The sequence below is a fragment of the Limulus polyphemus genome, unplaced genomic scaffold (assembly GCF_000517525.1).
Source record: "Limulus polyphemus unplaced genomic scaffold, Limulus_polyphemus-2.1.2 Scaffold775, whole genome shotgun sequence".
NCBI lineage: Eukaryota > Metazoa > Arthropoda > Merostomata > Xiphosura > Limulidae > Limulus > Limulus polyphemus.
Genome location: NW_013666385.1, coordinates 62803 through 76772, shown reverse-complemented (window position 1 = coordinate 76772; position 13970 = coordinate 62803). Strand labels below are relative to the sequence as shown.

The following is a 13970-nucleotide window of genomic DNA, read 5'->3' as shown; positions in this document are numbered from 1 at the left end:
TAAAGTGTAAACCATGATTATACTCTCAGACCCCTATGTACCCCCTGAGAAGTGCAAATGTACCCCAGGTTGGGAATGTCTGTCTAACATATAACAACTGAAATGGACTACATATGCCTTTGCAGAATATGTCACTCTGTACGATTTTACACACATTGTTTTTGTGTTTATTTGACATAGTGAGTTTTTCAGACTACTAGATGGTGATATTAAAATACTCAAATGATCAACATTGTATAATACACAATTAAAATTGTATTTAAAAACCAATCAACGGGTATAAAAGACACTCTACATAACATACAGGTCAATGACCTACTAACAAGCTATAAATACTTTGGTTATTGTCTTGTAATTCACTCCTGAGGATGACGTTGTAACGTCGAAACATGTAGAGTCGTCAACTTTTTGAAGGCCATAGCTAGGTCTAAATGAAATGTTTTTAATTGTGTACCAGTTTAAAGTTGAATATTGTTTATGATTTTAACTTTATACACAAGTGCCAAAATACTATAATTTTGTTATGAATGTTAATTAAACACAGTTATGTAATTATGACATTATCTTTGTTTTAACTTTACCTATTTATTCATATTATATTTAACTCATTTCTGAAGGCAATTTGACATTGTGAACAAATATTATAAAATACTGAAGAATGGAGGCACTTGCCACTACTTGTAGTGGGCTTAATTTCAGTATTTGATGTGAAAAACAAGTTTGCAATTCTTATACACTTCCTCAATAGAACCAGTACTCTGCTTCTGTGATAAGACAAGTGTAAAAACATATATCTGTGAGATAACAGTGTTCACTGATCAGTGAAGCCATTGTCAGGAATACAAGCATGGACATTCACAGGTGACAAATTATTCTTGAGTACAGAGGTGAGTGCATTCACAGTTTTTAATGTAAAAAAGTAACATTTATGTATTGTCTGGATAAGATCTTTTTCTTTTTTTATGCCCTGATTTGCTGTGACACTTAACCTGCATTGCTAACTGGTCTTCTGGGGCATCAGAAACTGAATCAAGTTGGAGTTTTTAATAATAACTTTTTTTACCACTGGGTTCCTCACTTTGAACCAATAACTAGCTTATGAACCTGACCTCCAACACTTAAATTGGAATACTTTTAACTCACTGTGTATGATGACTAGGTCCTAGCATCTTTAATTCAAGTAAAGGCCCTGCATGATGTGACATGTCAGTCAGGCCTAAGCAAGAGACTCCAGTCAGTGGAGAAGCCCACAGAACTATAAACTGAGCAAACCACTACTATTATGGCCCCACTACTTTATCCTTGGCTCCTCTTTAACCAACCCCTGGGAAGTCGTCATCAGCTGAAAAGGAGTGTCAAGCTCCTGTACTTTGCCTGGTGAAAGGCTGCTCCAAAATAGGTGTGAGGTGACTTCCAATCTCCAATGGGACCACCTCATCCCCAACCCAAAATAAGATTTCCATACCCTCAAGAAATCAAGAAGGAAGAATAACAGCCATAAACAGAAGGAACAAGCTAATCAAATGTCTAATGTGGCTAGCATCTCAACAGGTGTTTTATAAATACTATCAATAGCAATCATGGAGACCGTGAACAAAGGAACCATCTAACATTGAACTTAACATATGAATGGAAGCCTGGGCTTTATGCCAAAAGGAGTTCAACAGTCACTATAACATGAAGAGTAGCATAGCTTGCCAACTTGAAAATTGCTGGCTGCAGTAGGAGGTCTCCCAGCTTTGGAAGAATGTGCAGAGGGCTAAAAATTTGTGCTTTGAGCTTTTAGATTATTAAATTAATACTGGTCTTACTTTATTGTCATCCTGATTTTATTTTATTCTAGATTACAATTTATTTATATTCTTTATTTTCATTTTTTTTTTTGTTTGGCTGCATTTATGCTTAATTAACAGTAGTTTCATAATTTGAAGAGTATGAGCAATATTCAGACTATATTTTCTAAACTACTAACAAATCTAGTCACTAAAACAAACCTCTAGTACTTGACAGGTATACCTTAATACCATTTGAGGTGTGTTACTCTTGTATTTATTTATAGCCTACACACTCTTAAAACATTTTTCTACTAATGCAACTAAAGATCAGTTTATGTTGCCATGTTAGGAGGTAACTTACCAGTTTCTGTAACTTTTTTGTCTGATGGTTCATCATCAAGACCTTCAATAGGGGAATAATCTGGAGTGATCACCCTTGGAGTACGAGATGTAGCCATGGTTACACTTTAGGACAACGTTTTTCCTATGAAAAGAGTAATAAAACAAGTGAAAAAAAATAGATAGGATAATTAAATGGAAGAAACATGAATAAAATACCATATGTTAACTAAAGGGAGAAAAAAGGACTGATATTTTTTCAGTACTAACAACATACTACACACTGGAAAAATCAAAAAATACCAGACTAACTTGAAAGATATTGATACACGGTGATATTTAAAAAATAATAATCATTGTTTCTGGGGGAAGATGTAGCATAAAGGAAGAAGACTCATCACAGGAAAATTTGAACATGAGAATTCAAACTTTTAGAAAATTCAATAAAAAGCAAATGATTGTGAGATTGCAATACTTTAATAATATTAGAATGTTGGCTATAATGAGATGTCAAATAATAGGGTTCATACAGGATTGGCAAGAAAACATTCAAGGACTTTTTCAAAGACTTTCCATTTTCAAAGACCATTGATGTTACTATGAGAGCATGAAAGCAGAATTCACACTATCATGAAGGCCACTGTTTTGAACAATATGATTATAATTATGCTCTATATTGACAACTGGGGACACAGTAGTAATATCTAGAACTAAATTTGGGAAATGAATAAAAACAGTATTTAGAAAAAAATATTGGTATAATTCTGATGATTCAATAAAAATTTAATATATGTACTAATGAAGCATCAAAGAATAAAGAATAAATCCACACTATATATTACATTGAATCATAAGTTTGGAATTGATAAGGTGGAGGGACTGGTGAGAGCATTATCCATACTGAAAGCATCTGCATAGATCATGGGTGTGTCAATAGAAGATTGGCACCCTAATGGGAGAATTGCATTACATACAGAAAAGGGATGCTTTTCACCTGGAACTTAATTCATGTACCGTGGGTGGAATTTTACATGATTTGTCATCACTACTGGCCAGGTCCCAACCAGATAGACTCATCTGGGCCAGAATTATAACATACTTATGAGTAGATCCCAACCTGTGGCCATAGAGTGATGCGTTTCAAGCCACCTATATCACGATGAGAAAAGACCCACCTACGTAAAATATTTTCTCAGTGGAATGGCATTAATATCAAGAATGACCAAGATTGATTTTTTGAAAAATTTCACCCATGATTTTCAAATTTTATGAAAAACATATCACAAATCTACCTCTGGATTTTTGCAGACAAGTTCTGTATTTTGATGCCGATGGCAGAAGATTTAATGCCACTTCTCTCAACAAAACTAAAAAGTTATTCATTTGACTGTCTTGCATTCTCTATATACAAATGCTTTTTTGACTTTATGCAACTTTTCAGTGCAGCTTCACCCGTAGCAGCAATGTCAAAACTCTTCGGACACAATTTGCATCGTGCCTTGTGTTCACACCTGGAAACACAAAGCAGCCAGTTTTTGTAGAAATCATTTAGAAGCTATCCATCATTGAATTTACATTTACCAGGCATGATATTATAAATGAAATAATCTATAAAATATAAGAATTCATCAAACATGCCTAGATTCACAGAATAATGGGTTCAATATAGACTACATCATGGAAAAAGATATTATAATTTGCTTTAAAGACAAAACCTTTTTTTCTAAATATCCTTACTATAATTAAATCTAAACCATATTAGGTGTTAGCAGGTTAAACATAGCTTGTTGTTAATTATATAAATTTTTTAAATTCTTTTTTTAACAATTTGGCACTTGCTGCATTCAAGGAGCCTCTATACACAAATAAATATTCAATAGAATGTACACACGTAGATCTATATGGTGTGCACATGTGCATGACATGGTGTACTGGTATAATGTAGGCACACATTAGCCTATGTGATTAGGTTGTGCCACATGTAATGAATAATAAAAAGCATTCTGTCTAGGGTTAGCCAACAATTCTGCACATTTATAAAAACAAATAGTTGCTCATCTATGTACTCGGGTAAAGCTGATTTCAGCTCAAAATAAAAATCAAGTACTTTCAAAACTTTTACTGAAAATCTACAAGCACTTTGAAGATGTTGAAAAAATTAAACAAAATTCAAGCACCTGTGCAAACCTTGGACAAGAAGGGAAGAAAAACCTCTGAAAAAGACTCTAGGAACTATTTTTTGTATCAGTAGCAGAGCTGATATTTAATCTATCTTTCTAATATTAAGACAACAAAAAAATATGAAACAGGAAGTGAAAAGCTTTACAATAAGTTGTAATTATACTAACAGACATAAATATATTGCCAAAAGAGATGAAAACAGACTGTTAAGTGTTAAAGAAATACTTGGTAGATTTTCATTTTTAAAGCCACATAACTTTTAAGGATTGAAGTATGTGTCATTTCTGGTGATTTTTAATATTTTCTAATATAACTACTGTATATACGTTTTCTTAGATTAATAAAAGTGGTAATAGTTTCAGATTATCAAAATCTTACATCCAAAATAGATGGGTATAGACTAATGTACATGTTAAAGGAATGCCTCAGTTTTTCTTTTTAAAACCACATAATTCTTAAGTATTGAAATATGTGCCATTTTTGGTGTTTAAATATACTGTATATATCTTTTTTACTATCTACTATCTTGCTGTCCGAGTGGTTGGAAAATAAACCTTCTGTCATATCTGATACAAGATAAACATACTAAAATTACACAGAGGTTAGTACGTTATAAAAATTGATTTCCCAGTTTCACTACACCATTACAGTCCATGTCACCATGACCAGTCATACTTTATCAGACAGTCATGCATCTTGACAATAGCCTTGCTGTGTAGTTTCCATTGCAAAAGCCTATCATTTCAAAAGCACACCACTACTTTCTTCTTGCTCTCCATAACCCATCTAGTGTATGAGGTCAACAGATTTCCAATGCCCATTTCAACATATAATCATACAGAAGCCCATACGCACTGTGTCTGGCAACTTGATTAGTATGTTTAGCTATAAATTAGCAAAAATACTAGTTTAATTTTTCAGCTGCTTTGGATATGCAACTGTTGAACATATATGATGAGAAAGCAATTTCTGTACATGTGACTTGTGCAACTTTTCCAGGAGATCCTTCTTAATTATGTTACCTAGAACATGTAGATAGCTTTTGCTATTGACTTGTGTGTTTGTGGATTCTCATCTGTTATAAGATTCCATACTTTGCTTTCCACAGCTGTTTCTTTCTGGATGCTCCATATTCCTCTGTTTTTCAATACCAATATGTGTAAGGAAATTCTGAATCATCAGTCTGAAATGCATCTTTATGATCTAAGTGTATGGATATTTTGCATTGGAAAGGGCTGTTACATGTCCTTCCCAACAGCAATCAACTTATAGTGATATCATACTATGTATGAAAGCCAAACAATGTCAAAACGTAGTTCTGAAGTATGCTGTTTCATGGCAACTTTAAACCAGCTGTGGTTGTCACATGACTTTCTGGTTTACATATTCAAGAATCATTTTAATATAATGCACTCAAACCACTGTATAAAGTAAAGTCATGAAATATAACTTTGAAACTAAGTAAAAGGCCATATACTTCATTTGATTTACTTACAAGTTTAGATGATGCACATTTATTATATATTATTACAAAGAACTTTCGAGTGAAAATAAAGTGTACAATAATTATAATTAGCTATGACCTGAAGATATGAATTGTTTTAAAATTCTTCCGTCAGTGGTCCCCATCAGAAGCAATACCACTAAAATTATTTCTGTCAATTGTATTATCGTGTAGCAAGCATTCAATTCAAAATATTTAATTTTCTATACAATTTAAGTAGGTTTACACTTCTTTCTTAATAAACAATCACCATTTGCTTAATGCTTGTGCAAGAAACTTCTGCTAACTTATGCATTTCAATATTACTGCCACGGCTATGAGGTACCTCTACATATACATCTATAGCTAAGCGAACTTTCAACATAGCACAAAAGTTTGAGATACATTTAAGATGTGAAAGAAAACATCTAAAACAGACACACTAACAGAAATGTGAATATAAATACAAATCATCTCAATAACTTAAAAGACAAGACAGAAAATCTGTTATGTTGCTTTGATAAATGACAGTCAATGAACAATTACTTACTCTTTTCAAACATAGTCTTAATTTTTCATAATCATAAGTTCATGAATCTGTTTAATTTTAATTAAAAAATTTTCTTCATGTATAAAAACTGCACATAAGAATAAAATGTAGAAAGTTACTGAAAAATAAGTTTTAAACAGGAAAATATGTTCCTCATGCAGAGCCTGAATAAGCTGGTCCATAAATCATGAAACACTATGGGACCTAGTTTTAGTCACTAAAAAACTGCATAAATTATTTTCACTGACTATAAATATCTTGTACCAGTCAGATAATTTGTCATTCATGACATATTTCAAATCAGAATTTGCTTTATTGTGCTTGGCAAGATGTATCAATGATGACACTGAACATTTCCAACAAGCTTTTCATTTTCATTAATTATAGTTATCACCAGTATTAGACCTATACAACTATTACATTTTGAACATTCCATTCTTTATCCAGTCATATCCATTAGTGATGATGTACTCTGCTCAGTACAGAACACTGTTTATATTTGCCATTTGTTACAAGAACAATTGTTATGGTGTGAATATTTTTTCTAAACCGATAAAGAACGATTGTTATTGATCATACTTGACATCAAACATTAGTATTAGGCCTATTTTACTTTTTTAACACTACATTCTTTATCCAGTCCCTTAGAATTTTTTCATGAAGAAGAAGAGTGTATAATAGTACTTCAACCACATTATGTCCACCACATCCATTGCCGATGATGCACAGCTCATCAGGTTGGCTGGGGTACAACAAATATGGTAGTTCTCTAAAAGGCCAGATGTACAAGAGCCATAAGAAGGCCCCAGCAGAATCCAGGGTGAAACGCCTTTAATATGCACAGGTTGTGTGTTTTATGTATTAAATAAACTGGAGTACATCAAGGATATCATCATTTCCAATCTCGTTGACAAGCAGAAAACTAACCATTTAATCCAACCTTGATCCCAAAGTATTCATCAGTCCTTTTCTTAAACTCCTGTAAAGTTGTTGCCAACTGGAGATGTGTAACATTCCCAACTCTTCAATTTATGACTTCTTGACCTAATGCCCTCAGAATTCATGATACAAAAATCTGATAACACAATCTCATTAATTCCCTTAATAATTTTAAATACTGCAATTATAACACCCCGTGACTCTTCTCTTTAAAAACAATGACATTATGATCAACAAGGGACCATTTGCTCCTTCATGAATGTCCCTGTATACCAACAAGAGATTTGTATAGACACATAGTATCAAATATAGGTTCATCCTTTCACAATGTAACTAAATTTTTAGCATGTAACTTTTCTTTCCTTAGTCACAAAAACACTTATATCATTGAAAATTCTATAGAATTTGTAGAAAAATAAGTAAGGTAAAGCTAAATAATGATGATATATACACATATATTTTAATATTGTATCATTATTCACAAAAGTACCAGCTGATCAAGCTATTACTTGTTTTTGAAGACAAATTGCAAGTGAACAATGTTTTAGTCACTGAAATTTTAAATATGACAAATTTAACAAAAACCTGTATGGAAAATTCATTTTTAAAAATTAACAATAAGATCTATAAACAGACTGAAGACCTAGCTATGGGGTTTCCATTACCTCCATTGTTGTATGATCTTTTCATGGATCAGTTTGAAACTGATGCTTTACAGAATGCTAAATTTAAACCAGAAACATGGGTTAGGTATGTCAATGACACTTTCGTGGTGTGGTGGCATAGTAAAGAAAACTTACTAGTTTTTGCTAATTACTGAAACTGTAGGTTTTGATCCTGTGTCACACCTATTACTATTCAATGAAATATTAAATTGAAGAAATAACAGTTTACTGTTTTGGACATATTAGTTAAGACAAACAAAAATGAGTTAGAAGCTATTATCTATCATAAACGGTTTTCTGTTATCATGCTGCCACACTAAGAATCATGTAATACGAAGTAACAAAAAATGTCAGCTTTCAGTTCTTAAGTTTACAGGTCTTTAAAGCTATGTCCTAATCCAGAAGATTTAAAAAATGAACTGTTATTAATCAAATATATAGCATTAGATAGAGGCTTCTCACCTAATATTCTTGATACAGCTGAGAGAAAATTTAACAAAATCACAATAGATGATCAAAGTAAACCAAAATCAACATTTGATAAAATAGATAAAAAAGGAAATATTGTTTTTACCATATGTCCCAGGTTTGTCATGTCAAATTTTTCATAAACTTAAAAAACAAAAATATCCTAACCATTTATAGACCATTGAATAAAATTAGTCAAAGATCAATTAAAACTAAATATGAAATCAATCTAATGGAGAAAACAGGTATTTACAAAATTTAATGTAAATGTGGTGGTGTATACATTGGTCAAACTAGAAGAAATTTAAAATATATGAATATAAGAGAAATGTTAAAAACAAAAGTGAAAACTCTGTACTAGTTGAACATGCAAATTATACTGGTCATGTCATCCAGTGAGAGAAAACTGTTATTTTGTTTCAAACAAATAATATGATGGCTATAAATATTAGAGAAACTATAGAAATTATGAAACACAGTAAAAAAAAATTATATCTTAAATAACCAGAAAGTATGTAGATGTCATGATCTCTTTTAAGTATGAAAACTAAGTAGTCACATGACCTATGGCTTTTTTGTATTTATATCTTTGCACAGTATTTGTTTTTCCCACTTCTGAGAACAACATGAATAGATGTAGAAACATGTAGAGTGCCTTTTTAAAACTGTTGATCTGTTTTAGAATAAAGATTTTAATTGTGTACTAAACAATGCTGTTCATTTGAATATTTTAATATATTTTAAATATTTACACAAGTTTCTTAAATTTTAACCTTTTAATACTTCCAGTATTACCATGATTTTCAGTTATAGGCATAAGTAGTGTTACATTATATATCTAGAGTTTAGCTTTAATTATAATTAGAGTTACTGTTAGTAGAATTGCAAGTACATGTACAGAGAGATGTAACAATGTATTCATTATAGATATCATATTAGTTAGCTTGACTTTACTTCTTTCGTATGTATCTGACATCAACTCAGAGACAAAGACTAATCTATCGGTAAGATCAGTTCCAGTGTTAAATTGCCAGAAGCTTAGTTGTGTGCAACATTAGAGCAGATGAACCTTTGGAGTACTGGATAAAAGAAGGTCAAAGGTTAAAATAACCAGTACTGCATCACTAAATGTGAAACAAAACAGGTCTTATGCTAATCAATTTTGATCCTGTGTTGCACTTATTGCTAATCAATAATAAAGTCGTGTAAGAAAAAGAATAAGATATTATATTATCAGCCATTATTTGCACAACTTCACCTGTAGCATATGAAACAACAAAATGCAATTATATATCAGTACCATATTTGTCATCAAATGTAAAAGTCAAGTTATCCAGGCTATCATGAATTAGATTATCCCATTTCACCCCCCTCAAAGAATGGAAACTTCCTTAAAACTGCTGACAGTGCACACAGTTCCACTTTCACAAGGTCTTGCCCTATTACACAAAACTTAAGAGGGGTGTTAAGATTATGATCGGCAAAAAAGCCATTATTGGACTGAGTGAATATCAAGGGGCATTCTGACATTGTAGATCTAATTAGGCCGGTGAAACTTAGAACAGCCCAGTAATGGGTCACGAATAATCTCCAAAACTGGACATTATGCAGTGACAATCATCAGTTTGTAACTAAAATTGTCTGCAAGGTCTGTATGAGGCACAAAGATAAACTGAAACCAATCAAAAACTAAAATGATGCATTCATTTATGAAATTTCAAGAATTTCTTTGAAGAAAGATAGATGAACACAGGAGGTCTCATCAGCATATTAGAGCAGGAAGAATTGATACAGAAGCCATGAGACTTATAGATCTACTTCAATTGATAGGTTTCTAACATCATAATAGGATCAAGTTTTATTGAATTTTCAGTTTATGCTTTGTTTGCTACAAACATTCAAGTGAAATTTTCTAAAATATCAAAAATTACCCATAGCATAAAATAAATAAAATCAAGAAAAATAAATACAACTTCCAATGATAAAGCCAAGATTTAAAGCCAGAAAAGTTTAATTATTATTTTTTCCTGCTTTTCTTTTGAACTGACGGGTAAAACCAATATGGAAATAAGTTTATCTTCACTATCCAAGTGTCCAGTTAAACTTAAGTAAATATTGATAATCATAATAATTAGTAAGTGAATCTAAATCATACATGCAAAGATAGTTTTTGCAGGTTTTTCCATGAAAAATGCTGAGGCTAAAGAATATGAGAGGGTGGGAAAGGTTATTGATACCACCTACTTCATGGCTAAGGAAGAGATAGCTTTCATAAAATTTCCTGGCATTGCTAAACTGGAAAAGAAGCATGATGTAGATCTTGGTGATACTTACCTAAATAATATGGCCTGCAGGGAATTTACAAACTGTATAGGCCAGCATCTACTGAACAAATTACTTAGCTCTGTGTCAAACAACAGATTTTTCTCCTTGCTAACAGATGGTAATACTGATACTAGTGTTTATGAAAAGGACTTATTTATATAAATTTCATTTGAAACTATGGATTTAAATTCAAGCTTGTTATTATTATGCAAATTTCTGACTGAACGCTGAGAACCTGAAAACAATGATTCATAAAATGTTTGAGGAAATTGGCATCCCTAATTTTGCAATGAAACTTGTAGGACTATGTGTAGATGGTGCAAATGTTAATCTTGGTGCCAAAAAACAGAATGGTTGCTCTCATTAAGGGAGATGTCCCTTTTCTGGCATCTGCACAATGTTTTAATCACAGGCTAGATTTGGCTGTTCATGCCTTTTTAAGAAAGTCAAATGATGATGCCTGTACTGGTCTTACAGCAATCTATTATCTGTACCAGAATAGTCCTCAAAAATTGCTTGAACTTTGTGAGCTTGGCACTATTGTGGAGAAACAGGTCACAAAGTCCTGAAATGCAGAAGGAACCTGATGGGTTCAGCACAAAATGTTGGCATCCTAGCAGCTGCTCAAATCCTACTCAGTTGTCTGGAGGCACCTGTAAAAGATGACTACAAATGAAAAAATACAAAATCTAAAGAAGTCCTGACAAAGATTACATAATTCCGATTTATAGTGCATTTACTTTACCTGGGAATACTTCTGCATTCATTTTCAAGGCTTTCCATGGCATGGCAAAAAAAATTACATAAAAACCTCACATGCCTTCTCAGCACTGAAAAATTTTAGTAATATTGTGGCTTTTATGAATGCACAAAATTTGGGTGCCTCACCTGATTCTGATCTAGCAAACAATCTTCATAATTCTACCTTCCAAGAAGCTGACAGTGTGAAACATAATTATATTACAGCTGGCTACATTGTTAATGTATGAAGCTGTTGTGAATATTAGTTTAAGCTATATAACTGTGAGGAAAACATCATTAATTGTACTCAGATTCCAGATACAGCTTTGGCCAAATGACAGTGACTTACTGGCTGGATATAGAAATGCAAAAGATGCTTTAGCACTAGCACATTTCAAATTAGTGTGAAGGTAATGCAATCATAATGTTTTAGACTCTGAATGGAATGAAATGAAGACTTTCATTGTCAGTAGTTTTCTGACTTCAATCACTTCTTCATCAGAGGATTGGATGAGAATTTACTATTTCTACCAGAATAAAGTCCCTAACATAACAAAGTTTGTGGAATTTTTGAGAGCACTTCCTTTCTGAAACACAGTTGTTGAAAAATACTTCAGCACAATGGGCAAGGTCAAAGGTGATTAGAGGGCCAAACTTGTTGCTAACATCCTTTAGCACCATTAAATAAATGGGACCCATTGATTATGACTCTTAAAGATGCCGTAGACATTTCTTTTAGTATGTCAAGAATACCTAATGTCCAACTATATGGAAAGACCTATGCTTGACAGCACAGACCCAGTGGATGGAAGTTTCTCAACTTGTTGTGCACCCAACAGCCTAAATGACGTTAATGGAAAAAATAAACTTAGCAAAGCTGAATTTGTCAAAGGACTGTCAGTATGTCAGTCAGTGTGGCCACATATTAAGTGACTCTTCTTCAAAAGTAATCTAAGCCATCTGCACCAGATAGTGCCACACAAACTGTACTAAACGGTAGAAACAACACAGAAATACCTAGTACCAATCATGAACAGAGGTGATGTTGGAAGAGTATCTTTATAGCCTATTGATTGGTATATCAACCTCAAGAATGGCAGCCCATTCTAAGAGACTACTGGCCTGCCTTATTAGGTTGCAAAAGACAAGAAACAAGAATTCTGAAGAGCAAGTGGTTAATTTATTACCAACAAACAACGATGCATTTAAAAACAGCCCAGGTAAATACCCACGGTAGCAGCAGAGCTTATACATTCACCAGGGGATCTCAACTGACCAGAAGCAGAAAAAAAACAAGGAAACCAAGGTCTAAACACCAAGCTGGTAAACAATATGTAAATAGATAACCAGACTCTACCACTTTCACATTATATTAGGCTAATACAATGTCACAGGTATCAGAAGAAGCAAATATGATCTTGAAAAGCTTTGAGTTTTATGACATCATACTCTATCAATACACTAAATTCTCAAATCCTGAGTAGTTTCTCTTCACTGGCTTTAATTTCCCACCATATGCTAGAACCAAGACTGGAATGATCTTTGCAAGCTATCTACCATCCACATAGGTCACCCATAGTTACTTAAAAACATCTGAATCAACAACATGTACAAGAAGGGTAACACAGCACATGTTAAAAATTAGAGGTTCCTGCCTGACCTGTTTGATAAACACTCCTTGTATCTAGCAGTAAGAGACTTCAGTGCCATATACTCCAACTGAGATGCAAATGAAGAATGGAAGTCATAGTAATATAAAACAACCTAGAAACCCATACACAAACTTAAAGCTATCTGGCAGTACTTGTAACCTCAAACATCTCTCCACCAATGAAAAAAAAACCTGCAAAATTAAAACACTGCTCTAATGGAACAATGATACTGAAAAAATCAGAAAAGCATGCAATGAAGCCCAGGATGAGTTCATGCAGCAAAAGCATGACCCAGCCCAGGCATAGGAGGCAAGGACAGAACAAAGCCTATGCTTTATATAAGTGATAAGCTTGCAAACCAACTCATCTGCAAATGGTGATCCCTTCATCATATGAGCAGATTTTTTTTTTTAATTGCTCAGGAGCTGTTAAAATACAACATACATGCATAATTACTTACCCTATACCATCTTGTGCTTGTGACAAATCTATGCCAATCCCATTATCACTGGTTCTGTATACAGGATAAATGTACAATCTTGACAAGGTTAAGCCAACACTGGTGCTCTGGCTCCAAGGACTATAACATGTCTTAACATTCTGATGTCCATACAATGTGTATTTCAACCTTAGTCAATGCAGTGGTGTAGCTATTTTGGAGAAATTCTCCAAAACCTTTGATAAAACAATATCAGACATAGAAAAATTAGTCATTTATTACAGGTAGGGGCCAGTTACAAAACCCTACAACCAAATATGTGACTGTGGAACTGCTCTTTCATGCACAGGAGTATATATTTTCCAGGTTTCAGTTTCAAGCCTGCATCCTAGATGCACTTGAATACAATTCTC

At 33.1% G+C, this 13970-nt stretch overlaps 1 protein-coding gene across 5 annotated transcripts in view; it reads right to left on the bottom strand.

Moving 5' to 3' along the window:
- The window catches only part of LOC106460463, a 176424-nt gene that overhangs the window by 105395 nt on the left and 57059 nt on the right, over positions 1-13970 (bottom strand). For all 5 annotated transcript variants that reach the window (XM_022387183.1, XM_022387181.1, XM_022387184.1 and 2 more), the window contains one exon: positions 2137-2259. In XM_022387183.1, the coding sequence (XP_022242891.1) occupies positions 2137-2233 (97 nt within the window). In that variant the 5' untranslated portion in view covers positions 2234-2259. The remainder of the gene's footprint in view (positions 1-2136; positions 2260-13970) is intronic.